The sequence below is a fragment of the Phycodurus eques genome, chromosome 17, assembly GCF_024500275.1.
Source record: "Phycodurus eques isolate BA_2022a chromosome 17, UOR_Pequ_1.1, whole genome shotgun sequence".
Lineage (NCBI taxonomy): Eukaryota > Metazoa > Chordata > Actinopteri > Syngnathiformes > Syngnathidae > Phycodurus > Phycodurus eques.
The window spans coordinates 19,825,931-19,849,914 of NC_084541.1; the positions used below are offsets into that span (position 1 = coordinate 19,825,931).

At 42.2% G+C, this 23,984-nt stretch overlaps 3 protein-coding genes across 4 annotated transcripts in view; 1 reads left to right on the forward strand and 2 right to left on the reverse strand.

Annotated features, from left to right (window-relative positions):
• Positions 1-786: 786 nt before the first annotated feature.
• On the reverse strand, positions 787-7,690 carry stip1 (stress-induced phosphoprotein 1). Its single transcript, XM_061701762.1, has 14 exons — positions 7,583-7,690; positions 5,881-6,090; positions 5,647-5,788; positions 4,931-5,072; positions 4,426-4,597; positions 4,206-4,332; positions 3,922-4,024; positions 3,360-3,480; positions 3,053-3,149; positions 2,836-2,960; positions 2,683-2,719; positions 2,472-2,575; positions 1,474-1,646; positions 787-1,378 (listed from the first exon to the last, which is right to left on the reverse strand). The coding sequence occupies exons 1-14, from the start codon at positions 7,589-7,591 to the stop codon at positions 1,306-1,308; spliced, it is 1,635 nt and encodes a 544-aa protein (XP_061557746.1). The 5' UTR covers positions 7,592-7,690; the 3' UTR covers positions 787-1,305.
• Positions 7,691-8,773: 1,083 nt separating this feature from the next.
• LOC133416237 (spermatogenesis-associated protein 22) lies at positions 8,774-12,442 on the forward strand. Of its 2 annotated transcripts, XM_061703006.1 has the most exons (7): positions 8,774-8,840; positions 10,721-10,849; positions 11,053-11,203; positions 11,308-11,620; positions 11,720-11,843; positions 11,924-12,021; positions 12,200-12,442. In XM_061703006.1, exons 1-7 carry the CDS (start codon positions 8,798-8,800, stop codon positions 12,389-12,391), a joined length of 1,050 nt encoding a protein of 349 aa, XP_061558990.1. In that variant the 5' UTR covers positions 8,774-8,797; the 3' UTR covers positions 12,392-12,442. The 2 variants fall into 2 exon arrangements, with proteins under 2 accessions (XP_061558990.1, XP_061558991.1); XM_061703007.1 differs by lacking the exon at positions 8,774-8,840 and having other exon boundaries at positions 10,729-10,849; positions 11,292-11,620.
• A 2,095-nt stretch (positions 12,443-14,537) lies between these two features.
• The window catches only part of LOC133416223 (LHFPL tetraspan subfamily member 7 protein), a 52,290-nt gene continuing 42,843 nt past the window's right edge, over positions 14,538-23,984 (reverse strand). Inside the window, exon 3 of the mRNA XM_061702986.1 lies at positions 14,538-14,764. Within this exon, the coding sequence (XP_061558970.1) occupies positions 14,538-14,764 (227 nt within the window). The remainder of the gene's footprint in view (positions 14,765-23,984) is intronic.

Consider the following 23,984-nt stretch of genomic DNA (forward strand, 5'->3'; position numbering starts at 1 on the left):
ATGCTAATGCTACAGTAAATTGTAATCATCCAGACAGTCAATCCATACATATTAACAATGTAGTGACTTTCAGGAAGTGGATCACATCAAGACGCTATTTCGCAATCCATCCATCCATTTTCTGAGCCGCTAGGGTCACGGGAGTGCTGGAGCCTATCCCAGCTGTCATCGAGCAGGAGGCGGGGTACACCCTGAACTGGTTGCCAGCCACTCGCAGGGCACATTCAAACAAACAACCATTCGCACTCTCAAGTCACACCTACGGGCAATTTAGAGTCTCCAATTAATGCATGTTTTTGGGATGTGGGAGGAAACCGGAGTGCCCGGAGAAAACCCACGCAGGCACGGGGAGAACATGCAAACTCCACACAGGCGGGGCCGGGGATTGAACCCGGTCCTCAGAACTGTGAGGCTGACGCTCTAACCAGTCGTCCACCGTGCCGCCGCTATTTCCTATCTTAATGTCACACCGGTAGGCGAGCACAAGTTTCTTGTCCTGTTGGGTGCCAAACTTGAAGAACGTGATGGGATCAAGTCCACAAACACACTCCAAATGTTACACGATACAATAGTTATGACCTTTGAGGGGCAAACCATCTAATAACCACACACACTCATCTGTTGTTTAAGGCACTATAAGACATATTGTAACGAGCAAGAAGTACCGGAGGCATTTGACAGTGATGCACTGGTGACTTAAAAAAGTATTTAAAAACACCACTGTATGCTGCTTTATGAATTTTAATATTTAGAATATCTGATATTTGAATGAGACTAAATTGATATGTTGCCCGTAATACATATACACGTAACGTGTACAAAGAGACCAGTGGATGCAGCTTAAGTTAGAGATGACAAAAAAAAAAAAAATAAAATGGGAAAAGAGGCAAACCAATTGACACAATTTTGAAGCACCGCGTTTAGTCAAGCCATTCAGAGAAAACGAACAATTCCACTTTGCGATCGACGTGACAAGTGTGATTGTGACAATTCCCGTATTGTTTCACTCTAACAATTTTCTTGCTTCAAGAGAAAAATGTGCTCAGCTTTACAGTGAGTAATGGCCTTGAAAACACCAATGGCGATGACGCAAGTGTATTTTCGAAGCACATCCTTTTGAATCTGGTGTCTAAGTGGCAAAGGAATTCAGATTTAAAATAGTCAGGACTTAAAATGCTCAAAAACAACACAGTTTAAGTGATACCACAAAGAGTATAATTTTGAAGACAATGTCATATTCAGGGAGTGATAATTTGCAATTTGTTCCACTTTTAGGCGTTTCGTCACATCTTGGCTCGTGTCACATCAGTGGATGGCTATGAGTCCGACATCCAGGAGTTTCTGAATTTTCTTTGCAATGACCGGATTCTTTAAGTGGCTGAAGAAAAGAAACGGGAGAAAGACCCATCACATTTTCCATGAAACTTTTCACAATACAGATGCAGGAAATGACACTGAAGTTGTGAAACTTACTCGCTGAGCGCCTGAGGGTCCTTCTGCATTTGCTCGAGGATCATGCGCATGGCGGGATCGGACATAATCTGCTGCACCTCGGGATCGGCCATGGCTCTTTGCTTTACTTCCTCAGGGCTGTCGTTCCTCATTGTCTGACTGACCATGCAGCGCTGTAAGCCTTCTGTGGCTTCCTGAGTGGTGAGTGGAGAAGACAAAATATGAAAGTCATTCATACTGCATATACAAATATATCTGTTTTTTCCCCCCTACACTTTTGGCATTTACTCTGGTGCTCAGAACTGGATCACCGTGAGAATTATTTTTGAATTTCAGTGCTCCATTACTGTAAAGTAGAACAGGAGCTGGAATTGTAAGTTCACTGCAGAGAGAAATCCAAATACAAACAGACTCTCAGAGATGTATAGCAACATTTAAGAGTGCAGTCATAAAAGCAATCTATACCATTCTCACATTAGGTCCCTAAAGTCTGGATTGTTTGACAATGCTGCTATACGCGCAGTGCAAAAAGTCAGGAAAGATGAAATAAATCTGTTTGAAATCGCAACGTGATGACAATCGTAAATGGCACGAATCTGATATCACTTTTTTTGGGTTTTTTTTATATTCACTGAGCTGACTGACTTTTCCCCACATTGATTTGATTTGGCATTACTACACTGGCTGCTGCTTGTGACTTGTTTTCCTTATTCAACACATCAAATGTAACACACTATTTATATTTTATTTAATTGTATTTACTTTAGCAGCGGTTTTTGTTGTTTTGGAAGACGTGCATCTGAATGTCATCAATCAGCATATTTCAATAAACTGAGGCTTACATTGACAGGGTATATTCGACTTGTTCGTCTATGCTGTAGTTGTGGCGGATTCCGAACACAGGTGTTTGTGTTCACGTTACGTTGTTATGACACATCTCCAAAAGCAATGAGAATAATTTTTTTGTAAAAAAAAAAGTACCACTGAAACTTATAGTGTAAAACCATACTAAGAGATACCTTTGATGAAGAATCAAGCTCCAAAGCTTTCTGGTACACATCCATGGCTTTGGAAAAATCTTTAATTGCTTCCAAAGCAGCTGCTTTGCGTGTATAGCCTTTAACTGTGGACACATTTAATTAAATTAGCACTTAACTAAAAATATATGGGTAAGAATCCGACTTCAATTGTAGCATGAGACAAATGCTATGGAATGATTGTCCAACTCACTGAATGTGGGCTCAAGTGTGATGCACTCCTCACAATCCTGACCACACAAAAAGGAAAGTTACTTAAATGAAGCTTTAAAGCATTTCAAATGTGAGCGATCAGATGTGATCTAAAAACTCAGTGGTGTTGGTGTTTAGCAATGTTGAACAGCACCTTCAGGGCAAGTTGAAACTCCAACAGTTTAGTGTAGCAGGCAGCTCGGTTGCTGAAGAGCTTTGCATCATTTGGATTTCTTTTGATGGCCTCACTGTAATGTTTCATAGCTAGAGGATAGTCTCCTACGGGGGGCAAAAAACGAGTTAATCTTCACAGAGCGTGTTAAAAAAGGTGGAAAAAAAAAAAGTATAACAACATGTGCTGTTGCACAAACCCTTCTGGAAGGCCTCATTGCCCTTGTTCTTCTCCTCCAGAGCTAAATCAGGATTAATGTAGGCTTGTTTCTCCAATTCTTTCAGGATCTTCTCGGCCTGCAGAATCAGGTAAAATATGCATGAGAGGGTGTTAAAAGTTTTTTTTTTTTTGCATGTTTACCACAGCTATCAACTTCATCTTAAGCTTTAACATTCTGTAGAACATTTGAAAATGTGGAGGGATGGAAAAATAGGGTGCACATAACATTTACTGTAAGCTACATAATACTTTAGAATAAATGGGGAGGGCGTGGGGGTGAAATGCACCTGTTGACACTTTTTCAAGACATCAGGGGTGCGATGCTCTGTTAAACTCTTGTTGAAATACTGAACCGCTTCTTTGTACTTTTCCTGCTTGAAGTACGAGTTGCCAATCCTGGCCAGTGCCCTTAAAAAAAAGATCATTCTTTGTGAGAGTCAAAATCTCAACAGTACAAGCAACTGTAATGCAATGGAATCAATTAAAGGACAAGCCTTGTCAAAGATGATTTGACAATACGTTACCTAACTCTGTGCTCTTGAACACACATTCTACATATAGAAAGACTATTGTAGAGTATATCAACAGAAAGTTGATATCACTACACCCTAGACTACAAGTTGTAGTGAAATTAAATGGTTCATTGACATCTTGAACTTAATGTATGCTAAGGAGATATTTCTGTGTTCAATCAATTGTTAACTGCACAATTCGTCCCATCCTAAAAATACATGCGCTATTTCCAAAAGGCTGAAATTACTTTTAAGATTCAAGAGTTTTTGTAAGTTGCATCAAAAACAAACAGCAACAAAAAAAAAAAAAAAAAAAAAAAAAAAAAACATAACTCACTTTGCTATTTGTCTGTAGTCTTCCCGGTTCTCTCGGCCAACGTCAATAGCTTTCTCACACAGCTCCCTGCACTTCTCAAAATGTCCCTTCTCGAAGTAAACAGCTAAAAGGGATCAAGAAAGGTACATCGCAAGTTATGTCCAATGTCACTTCTATATTAACGGTTATAAATTAGTGGAAAATATGACAAAACTAAAACAAAAAATTAAATTAAAGACATTAAACCTGCCAAAAGCAGTTTTGTATTTCAGATTTAGATTATTACAAAAACAAAAATTATATACCAGCTTGATTGGAAATATATGTCATGTTGTTAGGATCATGCTTGATTGCTTCTTCATAATGCTTCAGCGCTGTATCAAAGTCCTTGTTCTTATAGGCAGTGTTCCCAAGTTCCTTTTCTATCAAGGCCTGTTAAACACGCAAATCAGAGAACACACACTCAGAATTACATCCTCGTCAGCGATGACCCCGTGGCCAAAAAAACCTGATTGGGTGACTTACATTCCTCTTGTTGTCAGGAAGGTCTTCGTTTGTGGGAGCGGGAGGCTGCGTCTCTTTCGGTTTGGTAGTAGGAGGAGGAGGCGGAGCGGGCTCGTCTTCTTCATCCATTCCTGACAAGTTCAGACCCAGCACCACAGACAGCGTGGTCATCACTCGTTTATCTTGCAGCTTCCTGCAAACCAGATGTAACACTCAAAAATTGGCATCGGCAGTCTTTTGGCTGCTCTGTTGGAGCTTTGCTTTTCTGTTCAATGTCAATTTCATCCAAACCTCTTGTACAATTCTCCTGACAGTTCTTAACTTAAGATTGTTTTTGAACGTCTCTCTCAGAATCAGAATCAGAATCATCTTTATTTGCCAAGTATGTCCAAAACACACAAGGAATTTGTCTCCGGTAGTTGGAGCCGCTCTAGTACAACAGACAGTCAATTTACTGAACACTTTGGAGACATAAAGACATTGACAAAAAATGTCACACACACAGACACACAATAAAAGCACATACGTTCCAAGCGCAGAGGGGTTGTTCCGGAGTTGCTCCAGGAGTTCTTTGTAGCTCGGATCTGCCAAGAGCTCACGGGTGCGAGGATCATTCTCCAGCTTTTGATACATGTTAGGCATGGCGAAAGGATTCATCATTGATTTCTCTGAAGTACAACAAAAAAAAGATTGATGCTCATTATCGTGGTCTTATAGGGAGGGCTCAGCTTCCCTAACTGCACAGCGGCCATGGCGAGCCAGCCAACGCTTCATCAAGTCACCAATGATGTGTGCTTGCCGTGTTCGCTATAACGAGTTAGAGGTGAAATTAGAGGTGCCACAATTAATAGACAACTATTTTTGTACTGAATATACATATATGTTTGCAAATATGTGCTAGTAAGCAAGTAATCGCAAATATATGTTTGTATTGCCTTTATAGATTTTACATCAAATTCAGGAGAATTCCTAGATTTAATTAATGGCAAATGTACTCACCCACTTTTGACCTACATGCATCAACTGCAGTGAATACACCACCTTTATTGACAGTCATAAAACGTAAGGTTCCTTTTCGGCACTTGTTTATTAAAACAAATTAAAGGTCAGTTCCTTTCTTTACCAGGTGTCTTGATACTCTTTACTCCAATTAAAAGCGTTAAGCACTTGCAACGGCAGTGTCGACATTCGGCAGCCTTTTGTCATGATGGTGCCTTTCGGTTGGGATATAGAAAGATTTACCTGCAAGGCGGGCTTCAATGCATTGTAAACCCTCCTTTAGCTGCTGATTGTTCGGCTCCTGCCGGATGCCCTCTTGGTACGTCGCTTTTGCATGCTCGAGTCGTCCAAGAAATTCCTGGGCCACAGCTTTACGGGAGTAACCCTTGTCGATAACGACGGAGATTGTTCGGCGATTTAGATTACTGCAGCGGATTTATTGTCAAAAGGCTTACTATTAAACACAAGCCACCTCACCTTGCCCCAGTCCGGTTTTATCTTGATGGTCTCACAAGCATCCTCCAGAGCCTTTTGATAATTGCCTTTTTTGGCGTAGGCAGCCGAGCGGTTGCTGAACAGGACATGGTTTTTGGGGTCGAGAGTCACGGCTTCAGTGTAGCAGCGTATGGCCTCATCGATATTTCCTGCACTCAGTGCTTTGTTGCCTTGGTCTTTCAATGCAGACACCTGTTGACCGGGAGGTGGTGAATACACGAAACATACAAACAAACTAAATAATAGACTCTGCTACTCAAATCGTTTTTTTTTTGTTTTTTGTTTGTTTGTTTTTTTAAGAAAGCACATGGTGAATTTTTCCAATATAGATCTAAGTTAGATCATACATTTGCACAGCTGCCCGTGACAAGCGTTAGGCAACAGGCATCTGTTCATGTCAGACAGACAGTTGCAACACAGTGACCGAACATCTCTAATTTGTGCACACTTGTCAGCGGTGTATGAGTGACGGCTGTTATTCTTTGTGTGAAAAGCACGTAGTATACAGTATAGTACAATCAATGGTCTAAAATATGTGTATAGTAATAAGACATTCCATTCATAGACTCATTTTCAAAGGTTACTGCGCTCTGTCTGTGATGTGGCAAACAGCCTCGACGGAATGCAAAACAAAATGAACTTGACATACATACAAGGAAAGGCATGAGATGGCTCACAACAGCATCGATTACACGGAGAATATTGAGAAAATAAGCACGCTTTGCTGCTGCAGCTCAAGTGCAACCATGTCCTGTAATGCCCCCTTCAGGCGTGCAAAGTGGATCCCACTTATTCCTTGGAATGTGCACTGTTTTTGTAGCAACACTCTGGTGATCTTTTTAACACCTGTACAAAATATTTTTCAAGTACATTAAAACAGCGTGCTTCATGAGTGTGCTTATCCACTGCGAACGGTAAATGGCAGCTAATCGGAAAACCAACCAACCAAACAAACAAACAAACAAACAAAAAACGTGTAGTCATGACAGCGGCACCGTGTGCATCTCGAAAGATCTTCCGGTCAGCGCACAGGCTGTTAACCAAAGCAACCGAAATACTCCTGCAGCACGTGCACTAGAATGGATACTACGACATGCCAGACCTTAGATATAACATTTGAACAAAAGCCAATAAATATGTCCTTTATCGGAGCTGCCCCGAGTCTGAAAAATCACAGCGCGAGGGTTAGCCGATTTACGCCAACTTATTTGTTCACTGTCGGTGTGCTTACGCTCGCAATGACATATTGACGCATATATGGACGCCAGATCGAAAAGGCAAACTACATTGTACGACGAAATAATGAGGCTGAGGGCAACTCACAGCGCATCAGCTCGCCATGTTTGCTCGACTTCGTCATCGAACCGTGTAGCAGACCGGCACTGTGCCCTCACAGCAAACGGCAAACTAATAGCTGAGCCAACTATATTAGCGCGTTGGGGAAATCATAAACCTTGCTATAACACGAAGACTTAAATACCACAGCAAATGCTAGTTAGCCAAGCATCTCCAGCGTGTTACTAGCGCACTGCCGCTAACCTTTACAATCAAGCTAACTCAGCTGAACGATGACAATGTCTCAATGTACGAGCCTATCGACACTGTCCTCTCGATGATTATATTCAAATAATTTAAAGCTGAAGTCAATCGAAGCACATAAATCCAAGGTTTGGAGAAGACTCACTTTGTCCATGTTGCGAGCATGAGGTTCCTTCCAGAAACTACTGTGTGCACTAGTAGCGCCGCCCCTCCGCAACGTGCAGGTTGCCAGTGTTCACTGCCGCAAATCCGCATTTGCATCCGCGACTCGCAATAAATAGCATCTCTGCAAGACGCTGGAAACGCAGAGCGACGCTGCAAAAGATGAGAAAGTACACTCAGATCCGAGGGAAGTAGATTTGTGTTCCTCTTTAACGTGTAAAACAGTCACAAAGACAGAAGTTGAAAGTGTGGCAGAGTGTGACACACACACACACACACACAAAAACAAGGCAACCCTGACGGAGAAGAGAAAGGTTTAATGCATTATAAATCAACAGGAAAGAGCAGAATTACAGAGCGCGCGGTTGGTATATGTAGCAGAAAGAGCAACCATCTTTTATTTTAATAAACATCTTACAGTAGCACAAAAGATAAATGACTTCCCATTTGAACAAAACCTCATTACGCGTTGCTAAATACAGTTGCTGAAGCTCAAGTTTTAGTTGGATGTCAGAATGACCTCTTCAATGAGAAAACCCCTACGTCAAGTTGACCCATTAAAAGGTTATAGGGGGGGGGGGGGGGGGGGGGAATACAATTTTGCTGTGAAACTTCTTGGAATTATCTTCTTTTGTTTTCTGACACTTCTGGAAAATGACAATGTTTGATTAACTAACTTAATAGCACGGTCAATGAGCCTTAAAATAATCGTATAGAACATATTTTAATATCAATAATGTCCTGCGTCCATCTTACATGCACTTATTATAGCGCCATCATGCTGTTTTGGAATGTCAGATTTTATGGGTAGACCTTGAAGGCACCGTCTATCACTTAAACGTATTGCTTTTTGGCGCGATTTGCTTTCCGGGCTGCTGATGTTTCGGTCCTTTCGCTAATAATATGAAAAGTCATCACATACTATAGTTGTATACATTCATAGTTTATGTCGCAGATATATTTGAATTTACAGGTGTTTATTGTCCTATAACTGTCACAGCTGTTGAACGTTAGCCTGTTGGCACTTAGCTAATGAAATACTAACTGTCAAACTCAGCTAAGCTAACTAGCATAGCCAGCTAACATAGACTTGTTCAAATGTCTAAAATCAGCATCATAGATGACTGCTCCATTTATTAACCCATTGTTTTGTTCGTCATATTCAATCAATGAGTTTCAGGAGTTTCTTTGAACAGCTATGATGAAAAGGAATGACAACTTGTCAAGCAGACCACCAGCAGGTTTGAAAGGATATAGTGGGTACGGAAAGTTTTCAGACCCCCTTAAATTTTTCCCTTTGTTATATTGCAGCCATTTGTTAAAATCATTTAAGTTCATTTTTTTCCTCATTAATGTACACACAGCACCCATATTGACAGAATTTTTTAAAATAGTTTTTGCTGATTTATTAAAAAGAAAAACTGAAATATCATACAGCCATAAGTATTCAGACCCTTTGCTGTGACACATATTTAACTCGGGTGCTGTCCATTTCTTCGGATCATCCTTAAAATGGTTCTACACTGTCATTGGAGTCCAGCTGTGTTTGATTATACTGATTGGACTTGATTAGGAAAGCCACACCTCTGTCTATCTAAGACCTTACAGCTCACAGTGCATGTCAGAGCAAATGAGAATCATGAGGTCAAAAGAACTGCTTGAAGATCTCAGAGACAGAATTGTGGCAAGGCACAGATCTGGCCAAGATTACAAAAACATTCCTGCCGGACTTAAGGTTCCGAAGAGCACAGTGGGCTCCATAATCCTTAAATGGAAGACGTTTGGGACGATCAGAACCCTTCCTAGAGCTGGCGGTCCGGCCAAACTGAGCAATCGGGGGAGAAGAGCCTTGATGACAGAGGTAAAGAAGAACCTAAAGAGGCTGTGTCTGAGCTCCAGAGATGCAGTCGGGAGATGGGAGAAAGTTCTAGGAAGTCAACCATCACGCAGCCCTCCACCAGTCGGGGCTTTATGGCAGAGTGACCCGACGGAAGCCTCTCCTCACATCGAGACACATGAAAGCCCGCATGGAGTTTGCAAAAAAAAAAAAAAAAAAAAAACACCTGGAGAACTCCAAGATGGTGAAAAATAAGACTATCTGGTCTGATGAGGCCAAGATAGAAATTGTTGGCCTTAATTCGAAGTAGCATGTGTCTAGGAAACCAGGCACTGCTCATCACCTGTCCAATACAGTCCCAACAGTAAAGCGTGGTGGCAGCATCATGCTGGGGGTGTTTTTCAGCTGCAGGGACAGGACAGCATGTTGCAATCGAAGGAAAGATGAATGTGGCCAAGTACAAGGATATCCTGGACGAAAACCTTCTCCAGAGTCCTCAGAACCTCAGACTGGGCCAAAGTTTCACCTTCAAAAAACATAACGAGCCTCAGCACACAGCTAAAATACCAAAGGAGTGGCTTCAGCACCACTCCGTGACTGTTTTTGAATGGCCCAGCCAGAGCCCTGACTTAAACCCAAGTGAGCATCTCTGGAGAGACCTGGAAATGGCTGCCTACCAACGTTCACCATCCAACCTGACAGAACTGGAGAGGATCTGCAAGGAGGAATGGCAGATGATCCCCAAATCCAGGTGTGAAAAACTTGTTGGGTCATTCCTAAAAAGACTCATGGCTGTATTAGCTCAAAAGGGTGCTTCTACTAAATACTGAGCGAGGGGTCTGAATACTTATGGCTGTGTGATATTTCAGTTTTCCTTTTTTAATAAATCTGCAAACATTTCAACAATTCAGTTTTTTTTCTGTCAGTATGGGGTACATTAATGTGGGGGGGGGGAAAGAACAACTTAAATGATTTTAGCAAATGGCTGCAATATAAAGAAAAAAGTGAAAAATTGAAGGGGGTCAGAATACTTTCCGTACCCACTGTATATTTATGACCACTGATTTAAGAATGTTCTTGTCATATTAGCCTCTAAAATATAGTCATACTGAAATAGATAATACAAGAGTTGTATCAAAAACTATGCCTTATTCAACAATAAACCTCAGAGAGATTTGGGTTCCAGTATGCTGTACCAAATATCGCAGCTGTAATGTGTACATGATTAATACAAACAATTTCCAGAGTAAAAGAGAATTTAGTTTTCCCTGCTGTCTCCATCAGGCTGCCTCCCAGTGCCGCTATTCAATCAGAAGAAAAGAAATCGAATTCCTTTGACGTCGACTCCCTCTGAGAATGACTTCTTTTCTCACATGCCAAGTACCAGCTCACCTGCTCCCTGTGGTGCATCAGGTAAAGTATTCATTCATGCTCCTTTAACCTTTACTGCAATATTGTCAGAACACCCATTGAGTAGAATGAATGTGCCATAAACTAGGAGAGGACCCTGAAGCTTAAGAGCCTCCTAAAACTCAGCAGTGACTTACAGAGGGCATTAAACTGAATGTTACTTACCAATGTTATGTAAAGCCTGGCTGCTCCCAATCTTTCCTCAGGTTCCTCTTTTGATGTGCGTCCGAGTCACCAGTGGAACAAACAAGACATCTCACGATCTACTCAGTCCCAACAATATGGCGGCTATAGACCTGCACCAGCAAAGAGATCTTACACACCTTTACCACATCCGTACAAAGCTGGAAGTACAAAGTGGGTTTTGGTTTCTAGTCAGTGTTGTGGTACAAGCCTAATATGTAACAGTAAAATTCTGATCAGTTGTTAAAAATTTCGATTCGAGTTTGTTTCGTTCTCAGCTCTATGATGGGAACGGCCAGCAACCCAGAGAGACAACAGGATGCCAGATCAATTTTCACTTTCAGACAGAAGCAATATCAAACCCCTTCCAGCGGTCATAGTGGGTTCTCTCGGTTGAGCCAGCAACCATCTTACAGGCCGCCCGACCCTACGCAGTTCCGATCTCTGCCTCCTCCTGCCCAACTATCCAGTGGACCAGCTACTCAGATACAAAACAAATGGAATTTTACAAATAGTTTTGGACCGCAGAAACCCACATTTGTGGGGAATAGGAGTGCAAATAAACCCCAGACTCCACAAGAAACTCAAACGGTATTATGCTCATAACATAGACTATGTCAGTGTGTTAAAAAAAAAAAAGAGTACTGTATAGAATCATTGTATTTTTTTGTGCTATTTTACGATATGCAGCAGGAAAGTGTTCCAAAAAAAGCACCGTTTGACAGCTCACTCAGGATTTTGACCGCAGTCATTGAGGGCATGAGACACTGGAGCCAGTTCAAAGACAAAGTCCTCTATTTTTTTGAGCTGTTTGGTTAGTTGCCAGTGGATCACTCTTGTCTCTCCTATCAACTCATAAACATGTTCACATTACAACTTGTGCTCTCCCCTCAGCTACTCTTGACTCCGCTGTCACACTCGGTCACCATGGATCCAAGAACTTCCTGTTGAGAGATGGAAAGCAGGTTGTGCAGTGTGTCTTCTATGAAAATGTGAGTTGGGAAAATGCATAAAAAAAGCACTGAGTGCTTCGTGCAGCTGCTCAAGTAGTTGGGCCACTGTATAGTGGATGTTGTTCTTTACACTGCAAACCAGTTGAGAGTGAATCAATAACACGACTGCTCATTCCTAATTTTGTCTCAATTGCTCTAAACGGTCTCATTTCTACAGGAGCGAGAGCTGCCTCGTCTTATCCGTGGTCAAGTTCATCGCTGCGTGGGTAACTACGACCGCAGCAAAGATGTCCTGGTGTGCGTGTCAGTGCGAGCAGCCAAGCCCTCGGAGGTCAGCAACGCTCCGGAGGCCATCAAAGCCTGCGACGCTCACATGCGCAAACTCGTCAGATTACTTCATGAAGTGTGACTACTGAAAGCAAAATCTGCTGACAAGTAGAATTCATGGGTGGAGCAAATAGCGGGATTTTCACATTGTTGTTATTGTTTGAGAGTAATATATACACAGTCTGAGGAGCTTTATGAAAGGTTCAAAATAGTTTGTGATCTCATCTTAGTTCAGTAGTATGAAAACAAAAACATTTACACAGTTGAGTTGACTTGCTTGTTTTGATGATATTATTGTACGTTTTTTTTCAATGAATTAAAATGAAACTAATGTGACCAAAACCTTTAACTGGAAACAGAATTAATTAATTGAGTCATTTTATTACAAAGAAAACCACATATGAGCAATGTTAACAGATCAACGCAAACACGAGGTCATCTCTCAAAATACAACTTCAAAAACAGGCAGTTAGGAGTGACATGATATCAAGTACTGTACAATCATTTTATTTACAGCCACAATAGGAAAAACAGTCTAATCTACCAAAACACGTTCCCCAGTGCCGAGACGTTACACACAAGTGGTTTTTAAAAAAAAAGGGGACAACAGACCCGTGCAATAACACAACTCAGTCCCACAGTTAGGAGGTCCAAACAGTTCTTCTTCCCAAGCGCTTTTCCAATATGGCACCCTTAATGTTTTTTTCTTTTCTTTTTTTTTTATATCAGGATATGGCATTATAGGGACCCAAATGTTGGAAGTTAAATCCATCCACATTTAATACAACTATGAACACACGCAATGAAAAGGAAGTTTATCTTGATGAAGTGGCATTGCGTCTTATGGAGCATGGCAGCAATTTTACCATATTTCAAAACGACAAGTACGGCCATGGAAGGAGCAGAGTTTTATTTGTCTATTTTTACACTTGAATAATGTGGTCCGATAAGAAAGGTTGCATCTGCTTTTACCACACCAAAGTGTCCTCATCAAATAGAACCAGGGTGCCGGGAAATGAGATTAGCTGTTATGTCCGAGCCTTTAACAACAGCAATTGAAGAGGAGATTCTCTTCAGTATAATTGGCACAGATGTCTCTGGCCATAATTGAACTGCAGTTGTCTTCTTTCCTGGTTACAAGGATTATAAAACACAGCCCATTTTATCCTCTGGATTATTTTCCTATGTTAATGAGATCATACTGCATCATGTTACAGGAAGAAAAAAAATACCCCACACAACAGGACACACGTTTTTTTTTTTTCCTGCAGAAATTACGAGATGGCAGAGACGACAACCTGATAATCGTATTGAACGCTTGTCTTTGTAATATTAAAAAGGCACAAGTTGGTCACATCACATTCTACCATTTCCAACATCTGCCTCCTCATGGATTTGTTCTGACAAAACCCCAACATCTCCCTGCCTTTTGCGATTGCGTTTGTCCTGAATGAAGAATTGTCTACTGTACACAATAGAAGATTGCTTACATTTAACAAGCAAGTTACATACACAAATAATTCAGGGAAAAGGTTTACATTTCAGACAACATTATTCAGAAACCACTACATCTTGTTTATATGTCCTTTAAAGATGACACACCAAAATCTGTGCGTTGACTTTTTTTTTTTTTACATGTTAGTAACAAAAAGTAGCATCTCAGAGAGACTCTTTTTGATCCTTTACTGGGCCACAGTTCCCTTTTAGTCCTTTTCAGAACCTTAACCCTCAAATCTGTCAAGTCTAGTTCAAATGTACAGTTGTACTCCCAAGTTAATGTCCTTGATTTATAAAATTGGCTCTTCTTGTATAATATTCATCGCAACTTGTTCAATAATCGATTGCTTGAGTGGAAAAAAAAAACAACCCACCTCACTGCGTGTGCAGTTCCTTTGTGCACATGACATCCTGTCTGTTTTGGAATAGTTCATATTCACACCAAGTTGACTTGTTACACACAAAAGAAGGGAACACATATAAGACGCTGCAATAATGATCACATTAAATGTCCCTTCAACATTTGACAGCGACTCCATGAAAACGGCTGTGTTAAATAAACTTCAACAGTAAAATTTGTAATTTCTTAGTTGAAACGAAACATAATCAAAGTCATTGTATTAGAACATGTAGGAAGACAATAGCCCATCAGAGCCAGGCTTTCCAAACAGCATTTCTGGGCAGCATCTTTGAAAATGTAGGTGCCCTTTTGGAAGAAAACAAAAAAAAAACTATAAGAGAGCGGGCAAGGGGGTGGGAGACAATTGCTCCTTTGGTGCATATTTTGCAAAAAAGGGCAAAAAAATGGTGAGCATAACGCCGACAATGGCCAGCATGTAACCCCAGCCGATTTGGCACTCGCCGGCATTGTAGACGTCCGAGTCTCCGCAGAAGGACCTGACGAGTGGAGAGTTGAGCCCGAAGGGGTAGACCAGCAGTCCTGCAGCCATGATGAACACTGCACACAAGCCACAGACAAGAATGCCTTAAATAGTGCACATTAGACAGATGCATGCATGCATGCATGCATGATGAGGATAGTTAAGACGCATTATATTAAATATGTACAAATGCTTAATACCAATTATTTGACAATATATTGCTCAAACTAAATGGTTTAAATGTATTTGCAGAGCGACGTGTGTGTGAGAAGCTTGGAAAAGGATATTTACCAGCAACAACACTTAGACTTAAAGATACATTTCCATACAGCATTTAGTAAAGGTCTCTGCCATCTTTAGTTGCCTTGCTGCACCTTTTTTAATTGTTTCAACAACAATCCGTGAACCTGAATGTGTAGTCAACTGTACAACCACGTGGGGGCAGTAGAGGTTTTACAATAAAGGCTCATTGAAAACGAGGCCAATGTGTAACACAAATCCTCATCAGGAGGATTTGCAGTGATTCATGATATCACATGACATCATTTGAAACTGAAGTACAATTCAAACATGGCCAGATCAGACAAAGAGCTCAAACGTTTCACACCAAGTACCACCTCCCCAAAAATATTTTGCTCTCGAAGTACCAGCTACATGTCCAAAATTAAAATACAGTAACATAGTAGGGCCAAGTGGTCATCAAAAACGAGACAGCTTTCCCCCCCCTAAAAAGCACATTTAATATCACTGTCAGCCTCTGTAACATTATGCACAGTTTGAACAGTTTCACTGTGCTTAAATCTTTACTGTACTTAATGAGTCACTTAAAATGTAATTGCACAGAAAAGTGAAATGAAAATTGCTCTTAAACACGTGTAAAAACAGTTACGATTGAATGCAAATATATTGAAGTTTAAAGTTCGATAAAACTGAACTGTACTTGGGCAGTAATTATTTCACGTACCACGAGAGAGAGCTTGCGTACTGCGCGTGGCACACGTGCCACACTTTTGAGAATCACTGAACTCAAGCACAACGTTGCTGATAGCTCATCATTTAAAAGACTTTCAATTTAAAGATGCTCATCTGCTTCAATCCCTTTGGCTTTGCCTTATCTGATCGTTGTTTAAAAAAACTGTCGAAAGCTTATAAAGCTCCTATTAGCACCATCCGATAATCAACAGTAAATCAGTAACTTTGGTTGTTGTCTGACGGGAGCAGCGGTGGTGAAGTATGTCTGTTTGCCAAACAGTATGCGAGTGGCTGTTTGAATCATAGGAGATTGATCTCATGCTGACCGGATCCAGACTTTTTACCGAGGCGAGCTTTTGACAAGCCATCCTCTCAGCTAACTTGAAATAGATCAATTGCTGGCCTAATGACAACACAGGTCTCACTCAACGTAGCCTTCCACGTTGTCCACGCACGTGAGTTTGAAATGATCCATTGGGAAAGAAGAAAAGCACTTTGATCATCGCTCATGACCTGCTGGTCTAATACAAAAAGGAAGGGAGAGTGTGATGAGAGAGGTTGACGTCATGTGATGTGATGCGGGGAGACTTAAGTTTTCATTGCTTGGGCCAGGATGCGCAACCACATTGTACTGTATGTGAACTTCACATGCCGGAGACCAAATCCTTTACCCTTTGTACATCACGGTTATGCTACAAAAATAGAACAGAAAGACAAAAAAAAGTCAAAGAAAAGCAGACTATCCCAACCATAATCAGACTGATGAAAGAACATGACGCTATCACAAACGATACTGAGAGCAACTAATGGAGAGTTGCATTCCAACATTGCCGCCCTTCAGACTTAATACTGTGTGTTTAATTTATTCATTTATTAGACTCCTAATCTCTCGAGGGGAAATTCCACATGAATGTATTTGTGGGCAGTAATAAACAGAAGAAGCATGGACTTTGGTTTCCCCAACTGTTCAGGTCAAATATCTACAGTATAGTGTATTTGGGCAAAGCTGCAACATCTGCCAGATGTCACTCCATTAAATTCATCCTGTAATCTAATCCAGTACGTTCTCTTTGGCTCTTCATTTTTTTTGTTTTTTTTGTCTATGAATCTACCGCACGACTCGAGAAAAATCAAACTTTCAATCAAAAACACGTGGCACTGCAATACGGTCGGTCACGACACTCCAGCCTTCAACTAAATGAACTAAAATAACAACCTTGAATCTCTTTCTCAGCGGCAAAGCGAGAAATGGAACGCTGCTGCTGCGCAAGCTGGTCAACCAGGTTCAGAGAAGCGAGATGGAGATTGAATGAGTTTGCGGAGCGGGAAGATGTGTGATAACTTGGCGACACCGAATCAATTTCATCACATAGCTCTTACACAGTAAGTGGTTCTTACGAAAACCTCAACACACCCAAATGATAGGATTGCTCATGTGCTGTGTGTGTGTGTGTGTGTGTGTGTGTGCGTGCGTGCGTGCGGCTGAAGGCCTGAGGCCATCAATAGAATCTGAAAACTCAAACCCCCCCCCCCCCGTATGACCTTATATTTTTCCATATCATTATATATACAGTGTATTACTTCTGAAAAAGGCAACCCTGGACTCCTATGATTAAACAGAGGGTGCTTGGTCTAAATGTATTCGTTGGCCTGGCAAACAAATACTTATTGTGTCACAATCCAAAGGAGCGAGACACCCGTCTAGGCAACTCCGATCGGTTGCTACCACCGTAACTTTGGATCGAAGCCGGAGCATTCACTGCTGGAACAATACCGTATTGTACAAACGGAAAGGTTCCGAGAAACGACTGGCGGCTTAATTAAGCAGCGTGCTGTCTTGAGTGTGCCCTCCCATAGATGACACGTACTTTGAAGTGTTCTATAATGAGATCGCAGGAACAGTGCTACAAAGGCATTCAAAAAAAAAAAAAAGGCAGAATAAGATTTGCAGCCAGTGAGTGAATGTGAAAAATAGAGTGGAATAGAAAAATACTCTGCCTTCATCTGATTTACATGTCAAACAAATAGAGACCTAATCTATTAATCTCCTAATCTAAAAATCATTTAAAAAACTGTTGTTTTACGAGCCGCGGCAGTCAGTCCGGATATGAAAAAGCTGCCATTTTCGTCCAGAATCACAGAATCAGATTGAATTTTTAGGCCAAGTTGATGCCCGATTCAGATTTTTGGTTAAATTTGCCGATTTTACATAGTAACTGGGAGTTGACCTGCAGTGTGAACATAGCTTTAGTGATCCGTGTCCACTTTGCGGAGCCAGTGCGTTCCCAGCGGAAAATTACTCGCTGCTACTGTTCTTAATACGAGTCAAAGACAAGATGACCACAAAAGCAGAATAGAAACTTTGGCTAAGGCAGCAACACGTTTTTAAGAGAATTAGGCCTTGGCTTCTGGAGGGAATGCGTACACATACATATGCTTATGCCACGAATGTCATATGTTGTAGAATAACAACACAACGCAAAATATGGTCTTCTTTTTGACACCGATGAAAACACATTGACAAGGAACATGCGGAGCAGGGCTGAGAAGTGCCGCTTCATTACAAACCTGAGCCTCGGGCTGTGCATTACAGCCGCTGTTTTTCCACTCTTCATATCACTTTGTTCTTCCGTTTATTGGTTTGGCAGCGACCATAAATAACACAGGTGACATGTCTTTACCACCTTGCTGCAGATAATAACACAGACGTGAGCTTGCGAGCTGATGTAAATTAGGTGCTGATTTACAGCAACAGCCTGCGGCCATAAGTACAACGTGACCCACGTACACAAATACACTAAAGCGCGCGTTAATCGATCCATCAACTGTTAATTGCAAAAGTCGGGGAATTTTCCCCACATGGACACTTTCTATGGGACTTAATGTAATCAGAATAGGGAATGAATGAGAATAAACTGCCGAATTACAAAATTGCAGTTCAACTGGGTTCAATTATGCCGAGGATCAGTGACATCTGACCTTCCAAATGTTCTTCTCGAATACCGGACAAAGATTCCCACTGACGTGCTCCAAAATCTTGCACAAAGTCATCGGAGACGCGAGGAAGCGGTAACAAGCGTGGCTTCAATAGTGTGAGCTTAAGTGAAATGGAAAAATATGAACTGAGGCCACTTAGACTTATCATTTCACTGTGTGTTTACAGCCCGTCTGTGACGTAGCTGAAGGAAATTGCCTTTTCACTGGCCTCGCACAAGGAATATTTCAATTTGTCTCTCAAACTACAGGCCAATGGAGATGGAAAGGAATCATTTATGTGCCTCACACAGCCACGTTGAACATAGTTCTCCTTAATGTCCACTATGACAACATGGAGCAGGAATTATTGTAGTGGCTAAGACATCGTACTGACTCAAACAAAGGAAAGACAAAACATTAAGGTAGTAACTGAAACAGATGGTCCCCAAAGTTCTGCATTGCGATGGTCTGATTGCGTCTTTTCGCCCTCAATATGACTCAAGGTGAGTGAAGGCAGCAACGGCTAAGGAAAGTTTGAAATTTGTCAGGAGATAAGCTCCTCCGGTGACAAATCTCCAGGTGGTAACTTGGGACCTGGCGGAGCATGGGCATAAGCGGCAGGGACGCCATCCTAACGTGACGCGCTCTGCACGCAGCCACGACAATCAAGGGAATATTAGGCTAACGACAATTGTGCAAGTAAACTTGGTGTTCCAGAACGGGAGACGCCAGGTGGTCAAGACACAGCGGTAACTCTAATGTGTTTTCTTCGCATGCAATTTAGTGTGTTGTGACAGAGCCTCACAAATGTCACGCGTGCAGGTTATACGCGGTCGCAGCCACGCTTTAAGTAACTTGGGGCGTGCCCGATGCCTTTTAGTGAAACACGCCAACGCTCCTCCTCCACCTTCGCTGAGAGGACACTGGAGCTCCTTGCATATGGTCACATAATAATACAATGTACCTGTAGCTCCTCCATGTACTTGAGCTCCAGATATAGCCATTCTGAGACCGTCTGCTAAATTTGTCCATGCTCACTGGCAACTGTCCACTGGGGACAGTGAAGGGAGGGGAGGGGGGGGGGAAGAAAAAAAAAAAAAAAAAAAAAAAGCAGTTGACCTTGAGCTCTGTACAGACAGCGAAGGGGAACACAGGAAGAGAAGACGACGAGGAAATAAAATACAGAGTGATAGGAGAGATTAGCAGGGCAATAAAAAGGCCTCTGCTATCTTTAGAAAGAGCACGGCTGCCCGTGGACCGGTCAATCACAGCTCAGTAATTGGTCTGTTTATCACGCAGTCGCTCAGACTGACGGCCGGACTCTCATGCAGACGCACGGACGACTCGGTGGAGAGCTTATTTGTACGAGCAGATGTTTGGTGTCACACCAAACATCTGCTTATTTGTACGGCGGTGTTTGAATACTAAACGACTATTGGAAATTGGATGATGTAATATAGAAATATACAGCATCTGTAGAACAACACTGTGTGCCGTGTAAATCCTGGCTAAGACGATGACTATATTTGTAAATACACCACAACATATACCCATCCCCATATTTTATGCAAATGGCAATGACTTGGGAATGGGTTGATGACATCAGTGGAATCCGATTGGATGACAATTAAGGTGCATTTTTCTACCATGCAATGATGTATACGTGTCGCATACCTGCTCGTCTGTCTGTGATCTCACCTTTGACCGTCTATACAAATATATAATGTGATCGGGCCCCTCGTGGAAGCATGCATATCGTGCGTTACTTTCTTATATATATATCTGAGATGTGCTTTATTTAGTTTCATGAGCAAAGAAGGATCATTGATTGATTGCCAATAATTGGCTGAGTGCAACAAATGCGTTAGGGGAAAGACAGTCATGACAAATGCTCCCAATGCACGCCGAGGCATCCGAACGCTGCCCGGGAAAGCGAATCTCCATCCTGGGAGCACTGTTGCGATGATGACACACGAATCTCTCCCGCTGCATCCAATCTATCAACTTAATTACTCCCATTTCCATATCCCCATCTTTTTTATACTGCAAATTAATTCAAAGCTCAGACAAATTGCTTGTCCTTGACTCCCTTATCCCTTATGAGGTAACCCAGAGCGCACATGCGGTTTGTGTCGATGTGCAACCTGACCAAAGCTAATATGTAGCTCCATCCATCTTTTGCCCCTCACATATTGAATTAGCGTGGAAGACGGGGTACTTCGCATGCATGCATGGCAAAATAAACAATAGTACGACTTGAGAGAAAGTGGCAATTACATTTGAGCCATCAATCAAGTGAGAACAGCAAGAGGACCATGTTGAAACCACAAGTAAAGTAAACAAGCAAACAAAGCAACACCAACACTTTTGTGTGTACGTCAATGGTGGGCCACCATTGAGTGACGTGAAGTGATTTTATTGTGCTGACGGCCTTGCTGCCTGGGGCCAAGTCCTTAAAAGTAGACAGGTTTAGTCGCAGTCTCAGACGAAGCGGGAATGTCAGCTGTGACCTTTAGCGCGACACCTGCAGACATTGACATTCAAGTTTACGTACATCTGTGCACCGTCGGTGACGCTCAGTATGCACGCCGGTGCAAACAACACGATTAACTGCGCTAGTTGTTTCAAACTCAAATTCCAGGATCCCACTTAGTCATAGACATATTGAAATGGTGTTATGTAAACATTTAGACAGTTTTCAATTCTGCATGGATGGGCTGTGCACAAGATGATAAACTGTAGACAACAGAGACCTCCACCTGGGCACAGCAACCGTATATGAGGTCCCGTTTATCAGTCTGTGTGTGAGCTGCACGTGCGCCTCGCTTTGTGGTGCAGCGCACGCACACACACACACACACACACACACACACACGCACACACGCACACACGCACACGCGCACAGACACGCACAGATTTCCATCTACTTCATGAGTGATGATCTTTATCAGTGTGTAAGAGTGTTACAGTGGGAAAACAGATGCAAAAGAATGGACAGCACAAGGATTTAAACTTTGCACATCAGTTTATGTCAGCTGCACAAACTTTATGAATGTCACATTTTAGGCTTCACACTTGAGAATGCTTAAAAATATTCAATGAATGCGTGGTTGTGCTTTCTCAGTAGCAAAAGAGCTCTTGATTGTAGGAAAAGGTAAACACATGCGGTTAAATAGCTGCAACGTTTTACGGCAAAGTGAAAAGACATTTTGAATCCATTGTGCCGTGTGAATTCCCCCTGGAGCTCTCCATCCTGGGACCTGGAGCGGAATTGTGCGCGCATTCCATTTATGGAATCTGTTTTGGGCACGAGGGTAAAGTCGTGCTGGAACAGTAAAGCACTTTCCCCAAATTGTTCCCACAGAGTTGAAAGCAGGGCTGTACGATATTTTGTTTGAACATGGTCCTGTACGTGTGTGCAACAGTCACATCGCATTGTCTGCTGCGATGTTGGTGGACTGTAATATACAGTGGCTCAGCGGTAATATTAAAAGTGCCCAACAGAGGGACGCGTTTGGCCAAGCTCAAAAGATTGCGCACCTGCTGCATTTCCAATTTCACTCTTCGGAATGAAACAAACATTTTTTATCAAAGCTCAGGGACACATTTACTGTATGCGGTGTGCACCATTTGATCAAGCGATACACTCATCAACTTCTTTATGCTACTATTATTATACGCATGAATTTTAGTGTTATTGCAAATAGCTAATCACCAATCGCATGCGAAAAGCTTTTAAATCGGCACATCTTCTCCACTTATTATCAAGAAACTAATTACTGTGGCTAATAATAACCAGCCAATGCGGTTCAGATAAATGAAACATAACATAAAAAGGCCCTCGAGTGGAACGCTGACAACTATTCATGGCACCTCACTTCGCCTCAGTAGAACATTACGGCATTGCAGGAGTACCGAATAGCATATCATGAGAATAACCATGACACTTTAGTCACCAAGTGTCCAATGACCCATTAGCATGCTCTGAAAAGCTGCTCTGAGACCATCAGAGTCTCCTCAGCGAGCCCCCTCCGAGCCCGGACAATACCGACTCCAAAGAGGCGTCAGCCTATCTAACGTCACCCGCTGAAGCAAAGTGACTCCAAACGGTTCCGCAGGCCCGCATTCACTGCAGCTTCTACTTCAGCTACGGTTGTAGCTTAATTAGAATTACAACGGCCTGCCGTTTACACGACTCCATACATGCTGATTTTCCTCAATGTGTATCATAAACAATGGGCTCTTCCGAAAGCCAGACTTTCCTAATGTGCACAAAATAACACATCTCACGCCAGTGTGCAATATGTCTTTATGGACAGATTGCGTTACCAGTCACCAGTAATTTTCCTCCCCCTCTGTTTGTGGATAATTAAGCAGTTCAATTTTGTGCGTATCTTGACTAATGGGAAGTGATTTGCAGAGACACTTTGGGCATGAAATCATTCTCATAATCGGCAAAGATTATGCAAATCTACAATTTAGTCAAACTTGCAGCATGTTCCCGAAAGAAGCGTTGCCTTTATTTGGGTGCCACACCCACAAAAAGGCTTCCAGTAACATTCAAGGATACTTAGCAATGATTGAGGCGGCATCTGCTTGGCAGGTGCCTCGCTCTGCTCCACCTTATTGCCGCTATCCCTCAGTTCAACCGCTGCAGACAGCTCCGAGACTCTCCGTCCGTTCGCGTTGACATTTCCATTGATGCGGCGTCTGGCTCGGGATTCGTTTATTGATGAGTTTGGAAAGCACTGCAAGAGCGGAACCAGAGAGAGGCGCTGCAGGGCTGATGCGTCGGACGTGAGCGGCACCATCCATCGCAGCCGCTGACTTGAGAGCAACCCGCTAGGCGAGCACGCGCACGTGAACTCACAGAATTGCAGGCAGATCCAAGCGGAAAACTCAATATCATATCACCATAGCGCTTTGACACTTTTTCAGAGAAATCCCCTTCCCACAACAGAATGGAACCGTTTTGAGTGCAGTAAGACAGTCGGACGGCATGTTTAAATGTGCTGCCCTTTCGTTCCCGACTGCAATGTCATCTATGATTCTATTTTCCCCTTTCAACCTAAAAGTAACTTCAAACGTGTTTTGTGTGTTTTGTGAATCGTCGTATCAGCTAAATGTCACGTGGTAAACCGTCCAAAAAGTAGGCCACCGCTAGCTTTGTAGTGGACAATAAATAATAGCAAGACAGATTCAATTAGCAGGGTTATGAAAAAAAACTTACAAGACTATGAAACTACAGCGGTGGAGCATGGGCCAAGGAAGAGCCAATTTCATTTGGATAAAGGGCCGGATAGAGGAATTTAGTTCTGCTGTTTGAGTCACGACGGGACTTGCAAATAA

Excerpts from the sequence above, each read along its gene's own strand:
- LOC133416237 (XM_061703006.1), top strand. The coding sequence starts at position 8,798 with ATGATGAAAAGGAATGACAACTTGTCAAGCAGACCACCAGCAG. Across the intron at positions 11,621-11,719 it reads CTCCACAAGAAACTCAAACG|CAGGAAAGTGTTCCAAAAAA; the intron begins GTATTATGCTCA and ends TACGATATGCAG. Across the intron at positions 12,022-12,199 it reads AGTGTGTCTTCTATGAAAAT|GAGCGAGAGCTGCCTCGTCT; the intron begins GTGAGTTGGGAA and ends TCATTTCTACAG.
- stip1 (XM_061701762.1), bottom strand. Across the intron at positions 3,481-3,921 it reads GACTACAGACAAATAGCAAA|GGCACTGGCCAGGATTGGCA; the intron begins GTGAGTTATGTT and ends CTTTTTTTTAAG. Across the intron at positions 1,379-1,473 it reads GACCCTCAGGCGCTCAGCGA|CCACTTAAAGAATCCGGTCA; the intron begins GTAAGTTTCACA and ends TCTTTTCTTCAG.